Below are 26550 nucleotides of genomic sequence, written 5' to 3'. Positions count from 1 at the left end.
GACTAATTTTGGAAAGGAAAATAATGTTGGACTTGAAAAGCAAACTTAAAAGATTTTGGTATCTTTGGCTCTAAATATTGCATCAAAAAAGGGCGTTGATGCAGCTTGATATACAAAAAAAAAAAGAAGAAGAAGGAACTTTTGTGTTTCCTTGTGGCTCAGCCACTGCAAAGAGATAAGACGTTTTCACTTTAAAAGTTAAATTTTTAAAACATAAGTCCACCTGAGATCTCCTGTGGTTTTCTTTCAATTTGGCTTAGTTTTGTACACAGATAATGGAGCTTACTCTTTGGCTGCTAAAGATGACTTTTGCAGGTGCTTCCTAGTTTACATTAGTTAACTTTGTCTAAACTTCCAGTGGGAATGCAGTCCTGAGGTTTCCAGAAAAAGTGATCCTATTTTCACTTAACTTTGTTCCTGGAGTCTCTCTGCTTTTTTCCTCTTTTGCAACCTTGGGAATGCAGTTAGTGGTTTAGCTCTTTCTGCAAAGCTGTAAAGCCAAACTTGGGCTCTGGTGAAATCTAAGAGTCTTTGTTTATTCCTGAGGGTTTCCTTCACACAGTTCCAAGCTTAGTGTAATGAGATCATCTGTAAGCTGCTTGTGATTTCCCCATACTGGTTTTAAAAGATCGCTTTCCAAGCCATTGCAGACGGAATAGTTCATGGTTTGTCATTTGACACCTGTGTAAACATACTTGCAGACAATCTATAAATGTAGTCATGAGACCCGCAGCGTGTTCCTGTGCTTCTCTGAGCAGCAGAGCATTGGATCGATCACACGACTCCCCTTCTCTGGACCGTGTGCAAGGCTCACCCATTAGGCAAGGTGATCCCTTTGCCTCAGGTAGTGGATTGGTCTTGTGTGCCCTCCTTCCCACTGCCCCCCCCTCTAATAGCCTCTGCTGGCCTGCAGAGGCTGTCTGAGTCAATGGCTATGACTGTTGCAGAGGTACTTGTTAAGGACCGTTCAGGCCACTTGCCTATGCCTCCATCTGAAGAAGGGTCCTTGCTTGCAGCAAGGTGTGATGGGCAAGATGGAGGTGATCTATTTAAAATTGCATAGTTTTACGACAGGGGGGGAAATAAAACCACTAGACAATAACAAAGTACAGTTAAAATCGATAGAAAACATTAAATTATGGAGCTAAAATCACTTTAAAAGTCTTTAACTTGGCATCTCAACTAAGATATAGGGGTGCTACCACTGAAAAGACCCTTTTCCTGGTTGCTCCCCCCCCCCGTTAATTGCTGATAGGCAGAAAAGGGTTTCTAATGCAGATTTTGAGGCGCAGGCAGGTTCAAGAGGAGAAAGGTGGCCAAGGAAAAGGATAGAGAGCTGCTTCTGCAGGGATACAACAAAAGGATAGCAGCGACCTTTCCCCCAGCCACATTAAGGGTTCCTCAAGGGTCATTATAACACCCTGCTGCAAGTTATCGTGACAGATGTGGCTGGTTCATGTGCAGCGTTTTCCCACAGCCTGGCGAGATGTGTCTCATGAGTGCAAACACACACATCTTGTTTACAAAATACTGTGATAGCTTGGGAGTGGAGCAGATTTCCTGGGTAACTAACAATGGGGGAAGAGAACTGTGAAAACGCTTCAGGCAGGCAGTCACTTACAAACTGTCCTCCTAGCAACCAAAGGACACTATGAGGCTCGATGAGACGATGCTGGTCAAGCAGTTGTTGCCGGAGATCTGTCACTTTATCCACACCTACCGCGAAGGGAATCAACACGCAGCAGAGCTTCGCAATTCTGCCTCTGGAGTTCTCTTTTCTCTCAGCTGCAACAATTTCAACGCCGTCTTCAGCCGCATCTCCACCAGGTGAGTGAGTGAAAGAAGCTACTTTCCCCATCGTTCCTAGAAGGCCCATTTAATAAATAATAATTTTATTATTTATACCCTACCCATCTGGCTGGGTTTCCCCAGCCACTCCCCATTTAAAATATTGTCAAATTTTTCTGACCCCAGTCAGCCTCTATCATGTATAAATATCAATACATCTCAAGGAAGGTTAAAATCAGTGTGGTTGATTGAGCTTCTGAGTGTCAAGTCTCTTCTGACCTAGTATAGTCTATTTCTGCACCTTCCTTCTGCTTGTGGGCTGTTGGGTCATCTCTTTGAACGCAGGTGTATGTTAATACAGTGGTACCTCAAGTTACAAATGCCTCAGGTTACAAACGCTTCAGGTTACAAACTCTGCTAACCTGGAAGAGTTACCTCAAGTTTAGAACTTTGCCCCAGGATGAGAAAGGAAATCGTGTGCCGGCAGCAAGAAGCCCCATTAGCGAAAGCACGCCTCTAGTTAAGAACAGTTTCAGGTTAAGAACGGACCTATGGAACGAATTAAGTTTGTAACGAGAGGTACCACTGTAATTTTGATTCATTTAGAAGGCTTTGCATCAAGTCAGACCTAAAGAATTGGAAACCAAACAAGCTGAAGATGGATATTTCATTAGTCGTCTTCTTTCTTTGGCGATCAATCATAGCTGAGTAAGATTGTCTTCCATAAACACAGTTTTAACAATGAGTCCATAAGTGACTGTGGAGGCCAATTCTGGATCCACACGTCCTTCCACAGTGGGGACTTTGGTTTCCGGATGGGAGTTGATCACGGTGTGGATTTGTCAACTGTGCCTTCCTCTTAGCACGTTTCTCCCTTGCATCTTGAGCACGAGTGTCTTCAAAGCCCATAACACCTTTGGTAAAGGCTGTTCTCCAACTGGAGCGCTTGCGGGCCAGTGTTTCCCAATTGTTGGTGTTTATACAACATTTTTAAAAAATTGCCTTGAGACTGTCTTTAAACCTCTTTTGTTGACCACCAGCATTACGCTTTCCATTTTTAAGTTTGGAATAGAGTAGTTGCTTTGGAAGATGATCATCAGGCATCCGCACTACATGACCAGTCCAACGAAGTTGATGTTGAAGAACCATTGCTTCAACACTGGTGATCTTTGCTTCTTCCAGTACACTGGTATTAGTTCTCCTGTCTTCCCAAGTGATGTAATGTTTCATAGGGGGACAAATTAGAGCTCTGTGGTAGCATGGTTCAAGCCCTGACATAAGATAATTTTCCTGCTCAAGACCCTCAAGAACTGCTGCCGCTCAGAGGAGACAATGCTGGTCTAATTGGGCAAATCATTTAAGGTATAAGGCAGCTTCCTGTGTTCCCCTATGTGAATTTTGGATCCAGAAGTGGAGAGCATAGAAGCAACATCAGTCTCTAGTGAACAGATAGAAAGTCCTGCAGTTAAAGGGTACCTCAACTAAATTTTAAGGGCCTTTTCATAACCTCTGTTCCAAGGAGTTGTTCTTGGCAGCCAGCTCTGGAGGATGTGGGTTTTCTCTTTTTTGCTAAATGGCTTGATGGAGAGTAGTTCCATACAGAACGGGAGACACTGCATTTCCTTTATGGGGAATAGTCAGAAACAATTAAATAAAAACCTCTCCTTGAACTAACTTCTGAGTGTTGTTTGGTCTCATATTTCCTGTTCTTGGCTGCATGGACCTGGGAGGGGACCATGAAAGAGAGAAATCGTTTCAAATGATGTTCTTGCTCAGAAATTAATTTAAACATTTGGCCATTCATTGCTTGTCCCCATGGGTTATTTTGCCGTGGGGGGCGGCAGCGGGGTGTTCAGTGGTGCAGGCTTAGCGTTGTGGGTCCTGTGACCCATGCTTTTGAATTCCTGGCACATTCCCATGTCATGCCAGAGTTAAGTCTTTCTCCACATAGATGAAATGAAGAGCTCCCTTGCTGGTTGGCGCTGGAAGTTACGTATCATGTCGCGCACACACATCTGTAGATTTAAGACCGAGCAAAGCAGTTTCTCAGCTTGCGCTCAACACATGATTTAGATATTAGTTGCATGTGGGCCAAAGTGCTGAATCACCAAGTGTGTGGTGTGGGTGGGAGAAGAATCTGTGAGATGCACTTAAGACTTCATGGCTAATTGAATTCATTAGGGTCAAGGCAAAAGAGGGCAGTGAGGCGCCATGGGGTTGGTTTGTTTTTTTGACAGAATGGGCTGTGAAGCTGTGAATAACTTCACATTCAGCTCAGATCTATGCTTATGTCCTCTAGCATATTGAGGTGGACTTCAAATGCAGATGGACATGTGGCTCCTCAGGCTCATGCATTAAAAAATTAGTAACACAATTTGGTAAATTAATAACATGATTTAGAGATTAGCTAGCACAGACTTGCCTATTCTGCTTTTGTCCCCTGGCCTCATAAAATGAAAGCTTGTTTCAGGCACTTAATGCACTGGTGATTTTTTTGCATGGCCAAGGGGGAGTGGGTATGTGCTCCCACATGTTTAATGTTAGATGTAAACCCTACCTGTGGAGACATATCTTGCGTGATTTGTGCACCTTAAGAAGGGGGCAAGGGAGGCGACAGGAATCTGGATTTAAGTGTGTAGGCAGCACCTTCCTCACATCATGCAATATCCGTGGTGAATAACCATCTTAACCTGACCATGTCAATGTCAAAAAGGGGAAAAATCAAAATAGTTGAATCCCCGTACTTTTAACATGGTTTTATTTCTTGTGGGCCGCTCTGAGAACTCTGCTCTCAGGTAAACTATAAATCCTATCAAACAGCTAAGGAAATAAAATTAATGGTCAGTGTGGAAATTGAATGAAAAGGAAGTGTTGGCAAGTTCTGAATCTTTAAAATCCAAAGCATGGCTGTGTCGCCTTTGTGCATTTGACCAATTCTGGTTGTCCTAAACATCTGAGTGCATTATCATTTCACATTGTCCCCTCTCCCTTCATTATGTCAAAAGCCCATCCATTTTGAGAAGCTGCTTGTTTTTTGCAGATTGCAGGAATTGACTGTGTGCTCTGAAGACAATGCTGATGTTCATGACATTGAACTCTTACAGTACATCAGTGTCGACTGTGCAAAACTAAAGCGTATACTGCAAGGTAAGTGGGTCTTGCTCCTAAGTATATATCCTTAAGGACAGGGTGCTACAGTTCCTCCTATTGATCTAGCTCAGTGATGGCCAAACTTGGCCCTCCAGCTGTTTTGGGACTACAGTTCCCATCACCCCGACCACTGGTCCTGTTAGCTAGGGATGATGGGAGTTGTAGTCCAAAAACAGCTGGAGGGCCAAGTTTGGGAAACACTGATCTAGCTTGACTAATAATTGCCTGTGCATAAGCATTGTGTAGATGTTGTTTGTGGTTTGTTGAAATATGAGCTGTGCCAAAGCACCAAGGCAATTTACAATTAAAACATTAACACAAACAAATGGTGCGAAATATTCTCAGGCCTGTTTCAGCAGCTGTTGGTACTATCACCTTTGCTTTAGTCACCCTGGCTTCTGCCTTCCTTCAGGTCACACAGTTTTTAGTTTCTATTACCTGGGGGTGGGGATGTTTGTTGTATGCTATTTTTCTATTGCTTTCTATTATTTGTTTGTTTTATTTTTATTTGACAGAATTCATATGCCACTTGATTTGTAAGAAAACCTCTAAGTGGTTTGCAGAAACCTAAAAGCGGTTTACAAATAATCTTTGCTAGCCTCCCTATAGCTGCTGCTTGCACATGAGGGAGAAAATTTGCAGGTAACTATGCAAATTTGTCTGTGCTGGGTAGGTAGTGGTTTTGAGGATGCATCAAGAATATGGCACAAAGGCAAGTGCCATGATTCCAGTAAAATCTGCATTCTCTCTCTCTTTTGCCACCTCCTGGCTCCTCATGATTTCAGTTTTTACTTTTTCAGTCAGTTTGGCCCTGATTTTTACTTTTGAAAGTTGATGGATATGTTAGTAGTATTACTCTCCTGTTAACAGCTAGCTGGATTTGGGGAGATTCTTGGACTGAGATGAAAAAGAAGTCTACTCCCTGCTGAGGTGCAGTTCAGGAGTTTCCTGGCTGCTGCTTTTGTTATTAAAGTTTATTACTTTTTTTCCACCCCACCTATTCATTTTTAGTGCTCAAGGTGGCTTGCAGCAAATTAAAACATCAATAAAATAAAATAAATCTCAAACACAGAGGAATAAAACAACGGATAAAACCCATGTTTAAGGAAATTAAAAACTAGCTGATTTCAAGGACCTCATGTTTGCAAACGAACAAACAAAACACCCACAATCTTCACATAGAGATGGAAGGCCATCATTACAAGTGGGAGGAGGAGAGAGGGTCTCGCAACAATACCAGTTCCATAACTGAGGCACCACCACAACCCCCCCCCCCACAACCCCACTCAAATACATTTCAGATATTGGAGGGATGTTAAGGAGTCTATCCAGGAGATCTTAATGTACAAACATTGACCCCAACACCACAATGGTCTCCATAAGAATAGTCAAGTACAGTGGTACCTCTGGCTACGTACTTAATTCGTTCCAGAGGTCCGTTCTTAACTGAAACTGCTCTTAAACTGAAGCACCACTTTAAATAATGGGGCCTCACGCTGCCGCCGCACCACCGGAGCACGATTTCTGTTCTCATCCTGAAGCAAAGTTCATAACAAAGTATAAAAATAATGGGCCATGATGCAGCATTTGCTACTTGGGTGGCTGTTTAGGTGATTCTCAGGCAGTTTTCGTAGCATTATTGTCATCTTGCACATTGTACGAGTGGATTTTTTCTTCTTGTTTTCACAGAAACGGCCTTTAAATTTAAAGCCCTCAAGAAAGTAGCACAACTGGCGGTTATCAACAGTCTTGAAAAGGCAAGTTTCCTCCTGGCTTGTAAGTCTTCAGAAGCTGCAAGAGTGTAGGTGTCTGCTCATAGGTTGTTGTGGGTTTTTGTGGTACTGGAGTGCATACCCAGTACTCTTTCTGCTGGAAGGAGAGAGCCAAAATCAGGCCATGCAAAACTATCGAAAAACCTTTGCCTTTTGTTTCTCAGAAGAGCATCCCCGCAGCTGGATCACACTAAGGACCCTCCTAGTCTGTTTTCCTCTTTGTCAGCAATAACCATCCAAATACCTCTTTAGGGAAGCCCACAAGGAGGGCATGTGCACAATAGTCTCCTTCTGGTATTATTCCCTAAGCAACTGGTATTCAGAAGCATAGAGTCTCTTATCTTGGAGTTAGCATACAGCCATTGTGGCTAGTAGGTATTAATAGCCATATTCCCCATGAATTTTGTCCGCAGCTCAGTTTCAGAGCATCTGCTTTGCATACAGGAACACTCCCCAGCATCTCCAGGTAGGGCCACACAAGACCATGTGGTCTGTAGCGAGTGAAGTGGCTCTCAGAGCTTTGCCAGATAAAACTGGAAAGGTGACGACTGTATCACTCATCACTATTGCTCCTGAACAAAATAAATTCCCTGAACTAACTGTGCTTTTATATTCCACAGGCATTTTGGAACTGGGTGGAAAACTATCCGGACGAGTTTACTAAGCTGTACCAGACACCGCAGACAGATCTGGCGGGTAAGGCATCAACAGAAGTTGGATTGTATACCTTATAAACTGGTGTGGGGTCTCTCCAGTTAACCACTATTTGCCTCAACTGTTGCCTGATTTCAGAGGTCACCCACTTCAATACGGAGGAGAAGTTGCACTCCTCCTTTTTCCATTCCAGCAGATTGAGGGCAGGTCTATATTGCTGGCAAACTTCAGTGGTCGACTTATTTCCTGCAAAATCCCATTGGGTCCTAGGGTTCTTCCCTTCGCAGAAAATGTCTGTATATGCAGAAAGCTAATATATGAAATGGAATAGGTATTCTTGATATGTAGCTTGATATTCGGGGAATTCCTTATGAGGAGAGCATTCAAGTGTGCTTTTGTGATCTGAAGCTTGAAATGTCCAAGGAGGGTTGTACCATGTGTTTGGTTAAATATCTAGCCTGCCCATGATAAAACATGGTCAGATACTCGTTTCTGTATTAAAAACATTGCTGAAATGAAATCCTACATTTGACAATGAATAAGCACATAAGAACAGCCTCCTGGGTCAGGCAAATGGCCCATCTAGAGGACCAGCGTCCTCTTCTCACAGTGGTCAGGTGCCTGTGGGACACCTTTTAAGCAGGACCTGAGCACCACAACCCTGTCCCCACTTGCATTTCCCAGCTACACTGGTACCTCTGGTTAAGAACTTAATTCGTCCGGAGGTCTGTTCTTAACCTGAAAGCGTTCTTAACCTGAGGTACCACTTTAGCTGCCGCGTCGCCGGCGCACAATTTCCGTTCTCATCCTGAGGTAAAGTTCTTAACCCGAGGTACTACTTCCGGGTTAGCGGAGTCTGTAACCCGAAGTGTCTGTAACCCAAGATGTCCGTAACCTGAGGTACCACTGTACTGGTATTGAGAAGCATACTGCCTCCGACTTGGGGTGTTTTCCCTTTCAAGAGCAGTGTTATCACAGTGCTATGAAATACCATTCCTGGCAAACATGGGAGGTATTTCAGCTTTTGCACCTCAACCTACCCGGAAGTAACTGCATGTGTTGTCACCTCCTCCCTCCACTACAGATTGCGCAGAGAAGCTGTTTGATTTGGTGGATGGATTTGCTGAAAGCACAAAACGCAAGGCGGCTGTTTGGCCCTTGCAAATAATCCTCCTCGTCCTGTGTCCAGAAATCATCCAAAACATTAACAAGGATGGGGTGGAGGAGAACAAAATAAACAAGGTAAAGGGAGCTGCAATACCATCTCTGGCTGATGCCAGTCTGGCTTTCATATATGAAAATAGATGATTTAAAAACAAATAAATAAGCAAGCATGTTGATTAAGAGGCTGGACTGGAACTTCTCTTTCTCTCTCGTTACATGCAAATAATTTGCATATGATTCTTCCTTGAATCTAAGAGCTTGAGTACTTAAAAGCCTTTTGCTTCATTATTCTCCCTTTTTAAATTTTCCTGCAACTAGGAAAAATATTCCACTTTGCTGATCTAGTACTGGTGTCTGAGAGACCCCAGTTGAGTCACGGTTTTTAAAATCCAATGAGATGCTTTAAAATCTGTGTTGGGACTGCTGTCTCTTCCTAATGGAAGGAGAGCTCCCCCAAAGAAGAAAATTTCCTAGCGCATAGCAAAGTAGCACATGGGAGAGAATGCTAGGCAAGAAACATTTGCTCTGACATTCTAGCTTTCTGTGTGCAGGGAATGTTCTCCATAAAGGGGCATTCTGCCCTCTTAGCCTTCTGAAGTGGGTAAAGTCCAGAGACAGACTGACTGTCTCGGTGAGTACTAGGTTGTAGACAGTGGCGTCAGTTTTGTGTGTGCTTAAAAAAAAAAGTTAAGGATTATTCCTTCTAGTACTGTGGTATAATAATATAAAGATGTTTCTAGGCATTGGCTATGGCCTTAATATGATAAAGCACAGACTACACAAAAACTATTGCTGGTTGCTCATCATATTCATTTATATGCTGCTTTCCCACATAATACCCAAAGTGGCTGACAAAACCTGCAAGCAAATCAACATGCAAGTGCAAGAGAAGCAACAATCATTTCTCAATGTATTATGCAAATCCACATTAGCAACCAGCATAGGAAAAGTGTTCTAGGTGCCTTCCTCAGAAGGAGCAGCTTTTGCAGGAAGGAGTCATCCAAGGCCCTGGTCTCTGAGGCCAGGTGGAAGGAAGCCAGACAGAGAAGCAGGAAACGAGTCTTGCAGTACTGTCCTCAAGGCAGATCAGTGTCTGATCTGGAATTTGAGCCCTGGTATCTCAGGATGGAGTTATAAGTTCTTTTCTCTTTCTGACCGATTTTGTGTTTTGAATCCTGCAGAAGCTATTTTTGGACAACCTCAGGAAGGCACTTTCAGGCCACAGTGGAAGCAGACAGTTGACAGAAAGTGCTGCCATTGCTTGCGTTAAGTTGTGCAAAGCATCAACCTACATCAGCTGGGAAGACAACTCTGTCATTTTCCTTCTAGTTCAATCCATGGTGGTAGATCTGAAGGTAAAAAGATTTTGTAGTGCTGTGTGTGTGTATTTCAGCTTAGGAGTTTGAACTGTTAAGTGAAACTTTCATGGCTCATCATTGCAAAGAGTGGTTAAGAGAAGCTTCGCCATGGCTTTGTGTGAGGTCTGAATTCACAACTCCTATTTAACAGAAACTGTTTCCCCTCCTGGGGCTGCTGTACTTGGAAATGGAAGTGAGCTTAAAGCTGTGGGAAGAAATGGAAGCAGAGCCATAGTTTACTTATTGGACACCTAGAAACTCAAACCATTGGTGTGGGTTCTAAATTAGAGTTGGCACAAACTGTTGCTTGATGTGATGACAGAATTGAGCTACAGTTTGGTTGGTCAGGGTGTGCTATTTTGTGCATATACAGGATTTTTGTAAAATAAAATCTAGGCAAAGAATTCTGCCCTACTGATAAAATCAAAAGTTGGTTGGGGGGGACTGAGAGTTGGCCATAGACCGAAACTCTCACTTTAGCATAGAGCAGGCTTGACCAAACTCTTCCAGCTACATAAACATCTCTCTCGCTGGACACCATGTATATGGTGGTGTAGGGGAGATAATGGGTGGCATTCAACTAAATTTTACTCACAATAAACATATTGAAATTAGTGAACATGTCTAAGTTACATAGAATAGTTTCAAAGGATCTCTTCCGAGTGAAACCTAGTTGAATGCCACCCAATAACACTGGGAGGCCTCCTGAGTCTTTTACCAGATGGTCCAAGGAGAAAGCTGCATAGAAATCCTTAAAAATCTTGCAGGGGGTTGTCCTCTTGCTTGCTTAACTGTGACAACTGAGACTTATGACAGGGCCCTCCAGATGTTGGGATAATGGGAGTTGGAGTCCCACAACATCTGGAGGGCCACAAGTTCCCTATTTCTGGCTCAAGCCACTCAGTGGCATCAGTTGATGCCCGCTTCAAAGAGCAGACCCATTGACTTTGACTTCCTTGGCCAATGTACGCCTCCCTCTGTTGTAAGGCATGCTTTTTTCATAAAAGGTTCACTAGTTCCCAAAAGCTTTCTGTTTCTGTTCTTATTGGAGGACAAAAATACTTCCTCAAATAGCCGCTTAATCCTTTAGAAAAGATGGGCCACTTTGCTCTTCTCATTCTCTGAAGAGTAGCCCCGCGGCACGTGCCGACCAAAATAACTGCGGCACATGTTTGTTGGTTTTTCAGAACCTGCTCTTCAATCCTAGCAAGCCGTTCTCAAGAGGCAACCAGAATGCGGACATAGACCTCATGATCGACTGCTTAGTGTCTTGCTTCCGCATCAACCCACACAATAACCAGCACTTCAAGGTGAGGCTTGTGGCTCTGCAGGCACATGCTCTCTAGCCTGAGGCTATTTTTGAGCCGCTGGATATGAAGGATGGCTGGGTCAGCAGCGGTTGGGGAGTCATGAATAATAGAGAATTCTGTTTCTCAGCAATTACAGTTTGAGTGTTTTCTAGAAATCTATTTTTAGGTAGCTAGCTTTCAGGATACCTTTCCTGCTGCTCTTTAGTGACTTTAAAGTTTTGAATTGACTGAAGAAGCCCTAGTAATCTTTTATTTTCTTTGGACACAGTCCACCAAGAACGCCTCCCTTGAAAACCCAACAACATGGGACCACTGTGAGACCAGGCTGCCTGCCTCTGTATAGACCTATAAGATCACTTAGAACATCTGGGGAAACTCTACTAGTAGTCCCATGCCTTTCAGAGTATCATTGGGTGGTGACCCCAAATCCGGCATTTTCTTCTGTTGCTCCTGTACTGTGGAATGCCATTCCCTCTGCTATATACAAAGTAGCTGCCACCAGTTGTTTCAGGCGTTCTGTGAAGATGTATCTTTTTGTTCAGATTTTTCCTAACCTGTAAGGTTTGACCCCGCTTTACATGTTTGAATCCTCCGTATTTCTGTTTCTGTTTGTTTCCATACATTTTCATGGGTTTTTGTATTGCTTTGTTGGATTTAGGTTGGGTTTTTGTTTCAGTTATATGTTTTGTTTTCACATGGCTTAGATTTTTAAAAATCTTAAGTAGTTTAATGAATGCTTTTAACTAAATAAATAGGTTGCATGGGGAAAGGTGTTCACTTCATTCCTGCAGAAAATTGTCCTTTAACAAGTCCTGCTCATTTCGATGGAGCTTTGTAACCCTTTGACTTCTGTGTTTGTTGCAGAAGGAAACCTTATAAATGTTTCCCTTCCTCTTTTGCAGACTTGCCTGGCACAGAATTCCCCATCAACATTTCATTATGTGCTGGTAAATTCACTCCACCGTATAATCACAAATGTAAGTTATTGAGTTATCAAAAAGACTTGGTAATTTGTTCAGAAATGGTAGTGATTTGATTAGAAGTGGAAAAGGAGAATGGGACTGGGGGAAGGTGGAGAGCTTGCCTGTTGAAGTTACGTGGGCAATTGCATTTCAAGGGTGGATTATCCCCCAAACCAGCAGAGGCTTTCTAGACATCAGAATCCCATTTCTACTGCCCATCTATTGATATGTTGGCATTCCATCAGCAACTGTAGATGCCAAATGTACGTGATAAGTAGTATCATTGAAAATTGTAAACTGTATATAATAACTTGGGAAAGCCACTGTCCTTTCACTAACCTGCCTCACAGGGTTGTTATGAGGATAAAATGGGAAGTGAGCGAATCGTGTCTGCCACTGTGAGTTCCTTGGAAGGAAGGTGGGATATAAAAGTAATAATATAAATAAATAGTAGACACTTAGCATGGATGGGAAGGTCAGGATTTGGCCCTGAAATTGCACACTTCCTTCAGATGTGCACACACCTCCAATGTTCTTTATCTGGATTTCACATTTATGTCTGCATGGATATAAACCGGTTAAGGCAAGCCAGGTGAGACCCTGACATTTCAAGCTAGCTTCAGAATTAGAGTTTCAAATCCTCCTTCAAAAGAAGGCTTCCTGGTTTTCATTAGCCACCTTTAACATCCATGCAGACGCAATGGCAAAACGATGGTCAAGCAGTTTGGGGAGAATTTGCCCGAGAGGGAAGGCTGCATGCAATTCCTGTGGTTTGTTCCCGATCCCTTAGCCGTAGCTGAGGATTGGCTAGCATTGTGTCCACTGGCCTTTACCAGGCCTCCCTCCACAGCAGCAAGAATGGCTTCCAGATGTTATGTATGGGATTACCACCTGGAAGGGTGCTGTATTGCTCAGCACCACTGATTCATCCCCACTGGGAAGGAGGGCGGCAAGGATTCCTATTAGCTACTTCTAGAAACAGCATGAAAACAAAAACTTAACAACTGGAGACCATCGCTACCAAAGCTGTGTTTCTTTAAGCCGCCAATCCGTTCAGGGCTTCTTTCCTACTGAAATTGGAAGCGCCCTTCTGCAGGAGACTTTTGCTCACGGTTATTAACGGCCGTTGCCTCCCCACTCCTCCGTTTTTCTGAGTTCTGAGACGCAGACAAAAACTTTAGGTTCAGCTCTCCGCTCAGCCATGAAAGCCTGCTGGGTGACTGTGGGCCGGTCATTACTTCACAGCCTAACCTACCTCACAGGGTGGTTGTGAGGATAAAATGGAGACAGGCAGAAAAGTGTACACCCTCTCGAGCTTCCTTGAGAAAAAGTGGGATTTAAATGTAATAGTAACATAAAGAAGAAAATGGGATCTTCCCTGGAGGCTTTCAAGGGATCACTGAACACGAGTCAGGGATGCTTTAGGGATGCGATTCGCAGGATCAGGCTGCTGGGCCTGCGTGCCCCATTGAAATCTTTTCTAGGTTTCATTTTGTGATCTCTGTTGGTATTCTCTCCCCCCACCCCCGGCATTACCTTAGTCTGCACTTGACTGGTGGCCCAAGATTGACGCTGTATACTGTCATTCAGTGGAACTCCGCAGCATGTTTAGTGAAACCCTCCATAAAGCTCTACAAGGTTCTGGCATGCACACACCGATTCGCATGACACCGGTAAGGCCCTGCTCCTCATTTTTCAGTTGTTAGATTTTGTTGTTGTTAAAAAAAGGAAGTGTGTTCATTACTTCTCCTTGATGTTCTGTTATATCATAGAAGGTGGTGCAAATGCCGCAGTCCTTAAAAGCAGAAGTTCTAATGCTTTCCCCAATGATATTTCTTGCGTCCCAAGCAAATCCCAGGTTTGGATTTGTCCCAAGTCAACCAAGAAGAGAGTTTGGCTAGTGGTACTCTTTACTTCCAAGACCATAGGAAGAAAAGTCAAACACGAGTAGACTTGGCTACTGGAGTGCCTGGGCTTTGGATCCTATGCCATTCCAGAAATATTTGAAGGGTGAAATTTACATGGGACAGGTGGGTCAGAGGAGTACTGCTCACACCAACATTGCCCCCCCTGCCCCCCATTTTTTTTGAGTCTTCTGACCCAGACATAGATAGTGACATGAATATGAAGTGCATTGAAACATGTAAAATATACATAAAAATGTAGATCATAGAAGTGATCCATTGAATGAAAAAAGTTGAATTGGGCCCGGAAACGAATTGGCAGCTAGCTCAGTCAAGCCAGGATTGCCCCAGTGAGCAACCTGGCTGCCAAATTCTGCACCAGCTGAAATTTCCCAGCTGTCTTCAGAGGCAGGCCAAGTGTAATGGGTTGCAGTAATCTAACCTAGAGGTTTACTAAAGCATAGACAACAATAGTTAGGGTGTCCCTGTTGAGATAGGGGCACAGCTGGGCCGCTGGCTGAAGCTGATGGAAGTTGTCTCACTGGCAGCTGCTCTCCAAGGTCTCAGACAGGGGACCTGCTTTGTTAGGTCATTTATCTTGGGGGTTGGGAGACTTGTGACCATCTAGACATTGCTGGACTCCCAACTCTCATCATCCCCAGCCTGCATGGCCCAATGGTCAAGGGATTATGGGAGTTGAAGTCCAGCAACCTTTGGAGGACCACAGGTTTTTCCATGCTTTCTTTTTAATCAAGAGATGCTGGCAAATTAAACCTAGGGCCTTCTGCGTGCTTTGCATGCGCTCTACTGCCAAGCTGTTGCTTTTCCGGCTTTGTCAGCAAATTACAGAGATGTTTTTTCATGGAAGTTTCTTGTGCTGTCAGTTGTTTCGTTGCTCCATATTACAGCATGTTGGCAGTTCAGATCAGTGATAATGTAGGAGTGTAGAAGGAGAATTGTGCTGGGGTGGGGTTTTTTGGCAACAAGAATTATGTATGCTATATGCAGAGTGTTTTCTGTGAACAGTGTAGGCTTGTGGTTCTCAGGCTTTGCAGGCATTTGCCTCTGTAGTTCACGCTGGTTCCAATGCCTTGCAGCTTCTTGAATCTCTTTGTATTGTGATAGTAACACTTGTCTCTCAGAAAAAGTAACTGCATAGGAAGCTGACACATGGTCCATCCCAGACCAGTATTATCAGCACTGACAGGCAGCAGCTGTCCTTGATTTCAGGCAGGGGTCTTTTCCAGCCTTATCTGAAGATGTCAGGGATTGCCTCTGGGACTTTCTGCATGCAAAGCAGTCATTGAGCTACAGACCCTTCCCCAAATAGTGTTCTGTTGTCTTCTCTGCTGTTGATCAAAGATACCCATTCCACTCTTGCATATGGCTCTCCATAGTCTCCTCTCCCAAAGTTCACTCTTGCTTCTAGAGAGCTGCAGCATCTGGTGGTCCCAGATGGTTTGCCGTAGGAGGATTGTGTAGAATTACATTCAGATGATTAGGGCTGCCTTGGCCCTCTTTATTTCAATGAATTCTGCATCTCTGTTGCTACTTGGTAGCTTCACATTGCATCTTTGCTTCTTAATTTGCTACCCACATTTTTTAAGAAAAATGAATTAAAACCAGGTGTTGTTATACACAGATATAGCTCTACACACACACACACACACACACACACACACACACTCATTCTCACAGCAGTATTGAGAGTTTGGTTCAGGTGAGGGAATGTGATGTCCCAAGCTGAGTTAAAGGGCCCTTGAGCTGTCAAGCTGTGTTGTCAGATGCAAAGACATACCCATACAAACACACCCACTTTGCAGCTGAAACTGTTCCTCACGACTCAGCCATGGGACTGATTTCTTTGGAAATTTAAGGATCTATGTGTTCATATATGGGGAGGAAAAGAACGAACAGTTGTGCATTGCAGCTCTGACACTGATTGGCGGCACTTTGTCTTCTGCTTCTTATTTTCTGTTCATATTGGCTGCTGTCGCTCACATGATCAGATGCCAACCAGTCACTGCTATGCATTGCAGTGGGCTTCTGTTGCTGTAAGTATATGACCCATTGTTAACTACCACAGAAAAGCTTTCCCTTATTTCCCCCCGTGACTTTTCTGTGTATAGTTACCACTACAGTCATGTCACTTCATTTCAGTGATTGATTATGTAGCATGCTTTCACCTGTTGGCTGTAATGAAACAATTAAAACCCATTTCACAGACCAGGTGACATGAGCGGTTTTATTCTCTCCATTATTCCCCTGCCCTCGCATCCCTTAATTTATCACAACTTGTTTTCTTAAACATGAAGTGATGCCCTCCTTCAGTATAAACTGCGAGTTCTTTATTTTTGCTCTTTGACAAATGAGTTAACAATAAAGATTTTTTTCTGGGGCTGGTGTAAGTATAACCATGGTTAGGAGACAGCCATAGGGCTGTATATTCTCCCTCTTTCAGGAGGAAATTCCTCTTTCCCTGCTTCAACCATGTTTAGAGGATACATCAGCACCGACCTTCACCTTGTTTGTGACAAACTAGTGTTTCAGCATGCAGTTCAATGTCGGTTTCAAATCCTGGGTAGTCCTGACCATGGTTAAGATAAATGCTGAAGTCAGCAGTCAGTGCCTTGACTGCAGTTAAGATGTGAGTAGGGAATTGGCTTCTGAAAGCGGAACCCTTTTCTTGTTCAGAAGGAAGCACTATTAAATCTGTATTCTTATTAGATTTCTTTGTGAAAATAGTGTGCAGTTGTAACATCAGCTATCAAATACTAGATTTGAGAACAAATTCATAAACTTCTTTTTATTTCTGAGTAACTAAATCCATTGTTATTTTTAAAAAGTTTGCAGTTTCACTGAGATGGTTTAGAGGGTTTACCCTCAAAGAATGATCAACTCATTCTCTCTGCCCACCTCCCACCTTCATTTAGATAATTTGTTTTTAGTATGTTGATGCATACGATTTTGGTCCTGCTGTTGGGTGTCTTGTGTGTGTAGAAATAGAAAACAATTCATTAACATGAAAACATATTTTGTATTTTATCGCCATTAATATGCATACATTGTTGTGTGCAGATTGGGTTAGGACTGTGCCTGCTTAGTTATCAATATCATTCTCTGCTAGGAATGAGAATAACTGTGCTTGTATTTGTGCATTTCTGCTCCTAAGGTTCAGGACTGCCAAGAATTTCTAATCTTATGGCAAGGGTTGATGTGGTCATGGATTGGAGGGGAGTTTGTAAAGAGAAAGAACCTTGCCGCTCGAAGGCCTTCTTGGAAACCTCCTCTGGTTCATAATACCCTGCTTGCCTGAGGCCTAGAAGCTTTATTCCCAAGTAAACTTGGATTCTTAGAGTGACCGCTGATTTCATATTTCATGTTCTGCTTTTCCTGGTGATTGTCTAGCTTACATGCAGCCCTGAGTTCCATAGCTTTTGGTCAATTGCGGACAACCAAGGGAAATACTTTAAAAAATGTCCAGATTTGGATTGAAGCAGCCCATATGTTTGTTTGGTTAGCAAAAACATTCATAGATTTATTTACTTGCTTTTTAAAAGAGAGATCAGCCACAATTTTAAATGGGCAGTGGCGTTTTTCTACATTTAGTTCTTTACGTTTTATTTTCTGTTTTTTAAATATGTGGCAGGGAGGGAATCAGTGTTGAGGTGGTTGGGATGTATTGCCAAACTGTGGTTTGGTATGGCATCTTAACTGGCAGCCTTCAGTAAATCATGGTTTTTAAGAGACTGCCAAACCAGGATCTGTTTTTTTGGAATGTGTAAGATGGGGAGAGCAGTTTCTCCTTGATTCCATGCTCCTATTTGCCATATCTTGGACATTCAACAGCAAATACGAAAGTCACCCACACAAGACAGAAAAAGTTTCAGTGTGAAGCTGCTGAGTAGGGCTTCATTTGCTGATTTGTCATTATCTTGAATTGCGGTAAACTGAGACTGGGCGTTGCACGTTCAATGGGGAAAGCAATTGCTCCTCTGTGTACATGAGCAGCATTCATCTGCTTTGCCAGCTCATTATTTACTAGTTTGGAATAAGGCCACCCCGACTTGTATCCTTAACCACCGTGTCCTTGGACCGTAGTTCAATTTTGATTCTGCATAGTGTGATAGGTCTACAAACATCTTCTAGCCGTGTTGCTTACATGGAAGCTCCATGTTCAGGGGCAGCCAGCCACTAAAGGCCACTTTCTTGAGAGCAACATGTCATGGACTGGCTGGATGCAGAGGAATGGTGGGAGACAGCAGCCGGGGAACCCCCAAGGTGCACCCCAGGGGAAGAAGCGTCAGAGCCAAGGGATTGGTGGTGGGATGATCAGTGGTCAGAGAGAGAAGAGGGAGCAGACTGGAAGGAGCGGATGTTGGAAGCTGAAGGGGCAACAGGGTTTAGTAGGCAGGATGTGGCTGGGGCAGAAAACAGTCCAGGTTCAGGGGCAGAAGCGGAGGCTGGAGAGAAGGTTGGTTGATCAGACAGGCTGCTGAAGAATCCAGGGAGTCTCCCCCTCCTGCTGCAACCAGCTCCCCTCCTGCCTGATCTCCTAGAACATGCAGAGAAAGGAAAAAGAGCAGAGAGTGGTTGTGAGCAGGCTCAGTCTACAACTGCTTGGGAAAAATCCTGGAGAGGAGGGTATTTAGGCAGCTGTGGGAAGGCAGGGACCTTCAGTCCTCACGTCTGCCTCCTTGGAGCAAGAGCTACTGGGAAGAGTTGCTGGGATCACTAAGCCTGCATTGAGTTTAATTTTAACCTATTTTTATTTACATGTTCTCTATTCCTGTATATGTCCATGTCTCTGGTCTGTGACCGTAATAAATCGATTCTGATAGGCCTGCACTGTTTTGGTTGCATTGAATAAAGCGTTAATTCACTGACATAGCGTTTTAATTTATTGCTGGCCTGCACCGGACTCCAGCTCCAAACACAACAGCAGGGGAGGACTGTTGCCTTCATGACTTGCTTTTGGGCTTCTCAGAGTCGTGCTCTTGTGAAATATAGCACACTGGACTAGACGGACCTTTGGCCTTTTCCTGCAGAGTTTATCATAATGGAACACAAATGTCTCTTGTGCTGTTCAGCCTCCTGGCCTCACCTTGTTCTTGCTACTACTTCCAGTTCTGTGACATTCTGCTTAAGATGGAGCAACTAGAATTCTGCCCAGTATTCCAAGTGCAACTACAAAATAGGCGGCCAGTTCTGTTTTCAGTCTTGTTCCTGATGATTCCAACAGTCAGTTTGCTTTTTAAAAAACTTATACTGCAGACCAAATTTACGTTTTCAGCGAGCTTGTCCCACCTGGGCTCTTCTTTCCTGGGTCGTCACAATAGTAGATTCAGCATTGGCTAAAAGTGCTCAGGAAATAAATATTGGGATCGTTTTGAAGGTTCCATGGAAATGTCAGCTCAGCTAACAAGAAGAGGTTGAATGATAAAACCTGGCTAGTCTACTCATATTTAAATGCTTTCCATTACTATGCTATATGACATTAATTGTATAAGTATTACTTTTTAAAAGAGTGGTGAGTTGCATATTTGGAGTATTTAGTGCCTTGTTGACAGTCATATCATGTTTTCTTCCCCACCCTTAGAGTCTTACATTTAAAGAGAAAATGACGAGCCTTAAGTTTAAAGAAAAGCCTACAGATGTTGAAACCAGAAGTTACAAGGTCTTGTTGTTATCTATGGTAAAGCTGATCCATGCTGACCCTAAACTTTTGCTCTGTGTAAGTAAAAGTTATTTTTTAAAAATGAAATGAAACACCAACTCTCGGGGTTTCTTTTACAGTCTTTGAATGAAAAACAAGGCATTGACTTTCCAACAATTTCCCTGTACTAAACTTCCATAAGAAAGTTTAGTATTGATAGCAGTTTCCATTCCAATGGGATAGAACACATGATTTGGAATGGAAAAAAGAATTAGTAACCTTTATTAGTAAGGTAAAGGTAAAGGGACCCCTGACCATTAGGTCCAGTCGTGGCCGACTCTGGGGTTACGGCGCTCATCTCGCTTTACTGGCCAAGGGAGCCAGCGTACAGCTTCCGGGTCACGTGGCCAGCATGACTAAGCCGCTTCTGGTGAAACCAGAGCAGCGCACGGAAACGCCGTTTACCTTCCTGCCGGAGCAGTACCTATTTATCTACTTGCACTTTGACGTGCTTTTGAACTGTTAGGTTGGCAGGTGCTGGGACCGAGCAACGGGAGCTCACCCCGTCGCGGGGATTCGAACCGCCAACCTTCTGATCGGCAAGTCCTAGGCTCCACAGCACCAACCACGTCCCTTAACCCTTATTAGTAGGTTGGCATAATTTTGTGGATGCTATTATCTAAAATGACCACCCTCCTTCATCACGTGTCTCATGAACCTACGTTCGTACAATTTATAGCATACAGAATATGGCATGATTAAGTGAAAGCAGAAGAAGGAGCAGTTGTTTATGATTACTTTTATTATATTGTAGTGTTATATTTTTCATGTAAGCCACCATGAGCATTGTTTGAACTGTGGAAAGGCAACGTACAAATAAAATTATGTATGTATGCATACATGCAACCCTATGATCAGTGTGCAGACAACCCTTTTTTTTTTGGAAGATAGTTTCATTGCTGCATGCTTTGGTTCGTTGAGCCTAGAAAAGGAAGGCGCGCAGCATTCCTGACCCTTAGGACAAACAAAATGCCCAATCCTAGTAGAATTTTTCAATCTAAAGTTATGAAGAAGCCTGGAGTCACTTAGTATGCCCAGAAGAATCAAGTTGTTGAATGTTTCCTGGACGGTACTGCTATGCACTACATGTAGAGGAATTGTCTATGTTTAAATCCCCCATCTCAAAAACAAAAAAAAATGTTTATTGGGTGTGGATATCAACTGGATTGTATATTTCCAAACATGCAGAATCAAGCATTGCCTGTTCCTTCTTCCTAGCAGCCCGGGGTATGACCTGAAACCTACATAGTACCTAACAGAGCCTCAGGTTGGCTCCCTATGTTAATGAAGGGCTGTTTCTAGTGGTGGCAGGGTGTGTGAGCTCCCCCTCTAGTGAAGAAATATACAGAAGTCTTTCAGAAGACACAAAGGTTTCCTCCAAGGATGACCTGCAGGGCAAGAGCTGGCTTGGAGGATCAGGGGTCTACTTCTCTGCAATATTTTTTTAAAGTATACAGGGAAATTACACCAGTGAATTTGGAATATGAATGTCAGTGAACCCGCACCTTATCATTTTGTACTTTCCTTTACAGAATCCAAGGAAACAAGGTCCTGAGACTCAGGGCAGCACCGCTGAACTCATAACAGGCCTTGTCCAGCTGGTGCCACAATCCAGCATGCCTGAAATAGCACAAGAAGCCATGGAGGTCAGGAGCTAAGTGACATGCAAGCCCATTACTGTATTGTTTGCAGCTCTGAATGTGTGTCCCCATGCCCTGCTTCAAAGTGAGCCAGTCTTCTTTTAAAAAACGACAGTGTGTCACAGTCTGAAGTCCTGGCTTTAAAAATGGGCTCTCGCCCATTTCATAACTAGGCAGATTATTGCTTTGTTTTTGTTCTTATTTTTATTATGCATTTTGTGTTTTTTATATTGTAATTTTATGCTGTGAAACTCCCTGAGATCTACAGACGAAGAGCATAATAATAATAATAATAATAATATATGTAGAGCATAAAGTTAATTAAGCGGTCTCTCCATTTTTGGCCCCTTCAGGCCTTGCTTGTGCTCCATCAGTTAGACAGCATTGACTTGTGGAATCCAGATGCACCCATCGAAACATTCTGGGAGATCAGGTGGGTACATTGTCTGTTTTGGGCTTGGTAAGAATTGTCTCTCTCCTGACTAGTTTCCTGGGCTACGCACCATAACTACAAACGATCAAAAATTATATACTGTATAAACAATGCTGCTCTGAGGCGAGACTGAATTGCCTATTCTTTTCAATACAGTGGGACACTCTGTATATTTTGGGTTTCCCTTTCCAAAGATCGGTGAAACAGACACAGAAGTGCTCAATCCAGTGGAGTGCTTTTAATTTAGATTTATTTGAGGAAATACCTTCCAGTGAAAGAATGCCCACAATTACAAAAATAAAAATAAAAAATGACCCATGCAAAGGAGATGAAACAATAGAATGTAAATTTGAAACTACATAAGCCTGGTGAAAATGTCAACTTAGTGCCCCATGATGAAAGAAAGTGCTAATGAAAGGATGTCAGGGAAGGACACAGGTGTAGAAAATTCAGAGCCCCTAGCCGCCCAACGTGGCTTGCCCAGGAGTAGGGAGATAAGCATCTGGTCTGCTGGCCAGAAAAGATTCCATACCCCATCTTACATGATTTATCCAGGACCCTGTGTGATCTTCCTTGTTGAGATGTGCTATTTGGGGGTTGGAGTTGGGAATTATGAGGTGCCCCTATTGTTTATGTTGAGGCTCACATAGACTCTCTTTGCCAATTGTAGAGGCTCTATGATGCCCTTCAAACACTCTAGCCCTTCAGCAGATCCATTTTTAGTGCTGTGTCCGTCCATCCCCTCACATGAAGAGCACCCACTGTTGCCTATGTGGACAGCCGAGGCAGCCCTGGGTATACAATAGAGGGTTACTAGTGTAGTGCCTGCAGGCCCCCATGTACTCGCAAAGACTTTTCTAGATGCCTGCAGGATCCCTGCCTCTCTCCCCCCGCCCCGGGCCCTTCTGAAAATAGACATTCTGTTGTAGCCAGTTAGGTTGCGGTGGGTGCCTGGTTGCAGTTTGTGTGTGGTGCCCATAACAGCTGCTCTGGTTTTCAGATGTGCTTGTGGGTCCAAAAAGTGAATGAATGAAATAGCTCAGTTTATTCTAGTTCCCCTCACCCAAACTGCCCCCCAACCCCTATTTATCTCTTAGGCTATGTTGTGCTCAAAATTCTTGACACAAATTCTGTAGCCCTGCAAAAGGGTTTTAGAATGCTAGTTAGGAAACTGTCAAAAGGAGAGGGTGTTGGTGTGGGGAGAAGGCAGGTATCCACTGGGATCCCCTGCAGGGGCTTGAGTATGTGTACTTCTTGTCATCACAGCTGTTGTAATGTGCTGCTTATTGCAAATATTGCCACTGAAGTTACGGGAAGCACTTTAATAAGTGGCTATTGATTGGCACTTTCCTAATTCTTGCAGTTCACAAATGCTGTTTTGTATATGCAAGCGGCTAACAAGCAATCAGATTCTCAGCAGCACAGAAATCCTCAAGTGGCTGCGAGAGATTTTGATCTGCAGGAACACATTTCTTCTGAAAAACAAAGTAAGTGAGCACTTTGAAACTTGAAAAGCATTTCAAAAGGGGCTTTCTGCTTCTGACTTGCTCCAGCTCTTGGCTTATTGGATAGTTATTGGATGGGAAGGAAATTTGGCTAGCTTTCCCACTCAGAAAGGGAAGTGAAATTGTGTTTTGTTTTCTCATTTCATAGATAAAGCCCCAGTAAACACACCTCTCTCTCCTGTGTATGTGTGTGCATGTCTGATTTCCTTTACCTCCTACAAAAGCAGAGTGACTTATTTATTTTTCCTCTCTTTCTCCCCATAGCAATCAGATAGGAGTTCCTGTCCCTTTCTCTTCCTTTATGGGGTAGGATGCGATGTCTCTGGGGGTGGAGCTAATCAAATTTCTCTTGACCATGAAGAGATGATGCGTTGTATCCCAGGAGCTACGCTTAGGAAAGGAAAAGGGAGCTTTTGCATGGTACGTGACCATAACGCAAGTGCTGTCATACAGAGCACTGCTGCTGCTGCTATTACTGCTACAGTAGTTAGAGGTGCTATTTCAGACCTTAGTCAATTCTGATACCTCACCACGCAGAGCAGCCACACAGAACCAAGACATTCCTAGTTCTGTATCCCATCAGCTGCTGAAAGCTAGGAAGAACATGAAAACACATCAGTGATAGAATTAGGGTCACTTAGAAATGTACTTGCTGAAGCAAAAATAGCCAGTGGTGTGCCCACTAGAGATACTGAACTACAGCAATGAACACCCATCATCTCTAACCACTGGCCATGCTGGCTGAGGCTAGTGAGAGTTGCAGTCCAAAACATCTGGAAGGCATTTCCTTGGCTGCCGCGTGCTTGAAACACCCTTCGCTGAACATCAAGGCCCCTGTTCCCATCAGCTGCAACAGTCCAGGGCGGGTGAGAGTTGCAGTCACAACAACGTCTGAAGGGCTGCAGGTTCCCCACTACTGATCTAGCTCAATAGAGAGCTGTATTCATTTGTGCTCTGCAGACGTCCTTTAAAATGCCATGGCTTGTCTTGACTGTGTTTGTGGAGAGCAGCAATGATTAGCGTGGCCCGTTGTCCTTTCTCCCAAGGAAAGCGCTGCAGGCTGCAGCGGGACGCCGATATGCCGTCAAGCGCAGACCAAATTGGAGGTGGCCCTGTATATGTCCCTCTGGAGCCCCGACACTGAGGCAGTGCTTGTCGCGATGTCCTGTTTCCGACATCTTTGCGAGGAAGCGGATATCAGATGTGGCGTGGACGAGGTGTCGGTTCACAACTTTTTGCCCAATTACAACACCTTTATGGAGTTTGCTTCCGTGAGCAACATGATGTCAACAGGTGAGAAGGGGCAGAGAAGGTGCCTTGTCAGTTGAGCTTGGGAAAATTGAACAAGAAAAGAGGAGGGTGGAGGGCACTTTTAGGTTGGTGTTTCAAGCTGGAAATTTTGCTTTAAAAATAATAAACAATTTAAAAATGATACAGTGGAACCTTGGTTTTAAAACTTAATCGTTTCTGGAAGGCTGTTGGACTCCCAAAATGTTCAAAAACCAAGGCACGGCTTCCGATTGGCGCAGGCACCCCGGAAACAAAAGCCGACAGCAGCAACGGATGTTTGGCTTCCAAAAAACATTTCAAAACCAGAACACTTATTTCTGGGTTTTTGGCGTTTGGGAGCCAATTTGTTCGTCAACTAAGCCGTTTGAGAGCCAAGGTTCCACTGTACATTAAATCCCATTAACCAAAAATGTCTCTGTGAAAACTAAAGGGCAATTGTTTGTTCAAAGGCAAGCATTAATGCAGATATGTCTTGTCAGTCTTTTTTGATTAAGGATGTTTATTGGTAGAGGAAACTTCCATAAAGTTTTCAACAAAGCAACCTTTTAAAAGTTGAAAATGTACTGAATTTCTGACCACATGCCTTTAGGAAGAGCAGCTCTCCAGAAAAGAGTGATGGCATTGCTAAGGCGAATTGAACATCCGACGGCAGGTAACACTGAGGTACATTATTTCAGTTTTCTTGGGCAAAAGTATTCTTCCTTGGCAGTCGGATAACACTGGATAAGGACTTCCTAACAAATGTTTCCATGGCAGCATTAAATTAAGGTATCAGAAAACAGATTAAATAGTAAATATATACACAGAAATATGAAAACAAACCTTAATTCAGTGCATGAATTCAGTGCACATTGTATAATGGCCAAGTCACACTTCATGGAAGGCACTCTTTAAAATACAAATTTCCAGCAGCCACTTAAAAGCAAAAATACTGGTTCCCATATCTATTATTTCAGTTGTAAGCTGATTATTATTATTATTATTGTTGTTGTTGTTTCATTTTGTTTCATTAAATTTATATATCGCCCCTTCATCCAATTACAGAGAGCTGGGACCAGAACACTTATTTAATTAATTAAGCACTTTATAGTCTCTAAGCTGGGTATGATAAGGTTAAAATGCTGCAATAAAGATAAAAATCAGTTTACCATAAAATCGTAAAACCTGCTTACTTGAAATGCCTGCTGGGGAAAAAGGTCTTCACCAAGTGCCATCTGGTATTTTCTAGAAGGTATTTAGAACCGTTCTTTTTCTTTTGTCGTGTTCCAGGCTTGGGAAGCCACACATTTAAAATGGGAGACAGCTACAAATTTGATCCTCAACTTTCCGAAGGCTAAAATGGAAGATGGCCAGGTAAGGCCTTTCAGAAATACCTTGCAGATCTTTTTCTCTGCTTCTCTTTAGCATCTAATGCACAGGAGTGGGGATCCTTTGGCCGTCCGTTTTTTGCTGAACTACTATTCCCATCAGCCCTAGTAGGCACGGCCACAGTCAGGGATGATGGGAGTTGTAGTTCAGCAGCATCTGGAGGGCCAGAGGTTCCCCAGCCCTGGGCTAATGTGCTGCCCTTCAGAGAATCTAGCTTTATAGGGATCTTCTCATCTTGCTGGCTCATACAGCCAAGATCTGTCATCGTCTTCTTAATGCTCTTTCCTGGTTTGCTGACTTATAATGCTTAGGGAAAGCCAAGTAATTGATTTTTTCTTCAGACCCGTCCCTGGTTGCCACTTCCTCAGCCATAGCACATCTTGTGCCATCCACCAAGCCATCTTTTGAGAAGGAGGTGGCAGTTTGCTTTGGGAAACTGCTTTTCAATAAAATTCCTAGATCAGTTTACAGGGAAAAACAGGAAACAAGAGAAGCTAATGTTACAATAGCACGGCAGAAGCATCTAGAGGCAAATC

At 43.4% G+C, this 26550-nt stretch overlaps 2 protein-coding genes across 6 annotated transcripts in view; one reads left to right on the top strand and one right to left on the bottom strand.

The window, feature by feature from the left end:
* NF1 (neurofibromin 1) overlaps positions 1-26550 on the top strand; it is a 162184-nt gene that overhangs the window by 12398 nt on the left and 123236 nt on the right. For 3 of the 4 annotated variants that reach the window (XM_079955334.1, XM_079955336.1, XM_079955335.1), the window contains exons 4-20: positions 1637-1827; positions 4829-4935; positions 6628-6695; positions 7331-7406; positions 8449-8606; positions 9710-9883; positions 11074-11196; positions 12099-12173; positions 13700-13831; positions 19662-19796; positions 21311-21424; positions 21772-21851; positions 23215-23338; positions 23621-23776; positions 24403-24649; positions 25236-25309; positions 25916-25999. In XM_079955334.1, coding sequence (XP_079811460.1) covers positions 1637-1827; positions 4829-4935; positions 6628-6695; positions 7331-7406; positions 8449-8606; positions 9710-9883; positions 11074-11196; positions 12099-12173; positions 13700-13831; positions 19662-19796; positions 21311-21424; positions 21772-21851; positions 23215-23338; positions 23621-23776; positions 24403-24649; positions 25236-25309; positions 25916-25999 — 2118 coding nt within the window. Of the gene's footprint in view, positions 1-1636; positions 1828-4828; positions 4936-6627; positions 6696-7330; positions 7407-8448; positions 8607-9709; positions 9884-11073; positions 11197-12098; positions 12174-13699; positions 13832-16056; positions 16117-19661; positions 19797-21310; positions 21425-21771; positions 21852-23214; positions 23339-23620; positions 23777-24402; positions 24650-25235; positions 25310-25915; positions 26000-26550 lie in introns of those variants that run through there. The other variant, XM_079955337.1, reaches the window with a different exon arrangement.
* The window catches only part of EVI2A (ecotropic viral integration site 2A), a 199145-nt gene that overhangs the window by 98187 nt on the left and 74408 nt on the right, over positions 1-26550 (bottom strand). The window lies entirely within an intron of this gene.

This window comes from Podarcis cretensis (assembly GCF_951804945.1).
Source record: "Podarcis cretensis genome assembly, chromosome: 15".
Lineage (NCBI taxonomy): Eukaryota > Metazoa > Chordata > Lepidosauria > Squamata > Lacertidae > Podarcis > Podarcis cretensis.
Note: the sequence above shows the minus strand (reverse complement) of the source record. Positions and strands in the feature narration are given on the sequence as shown.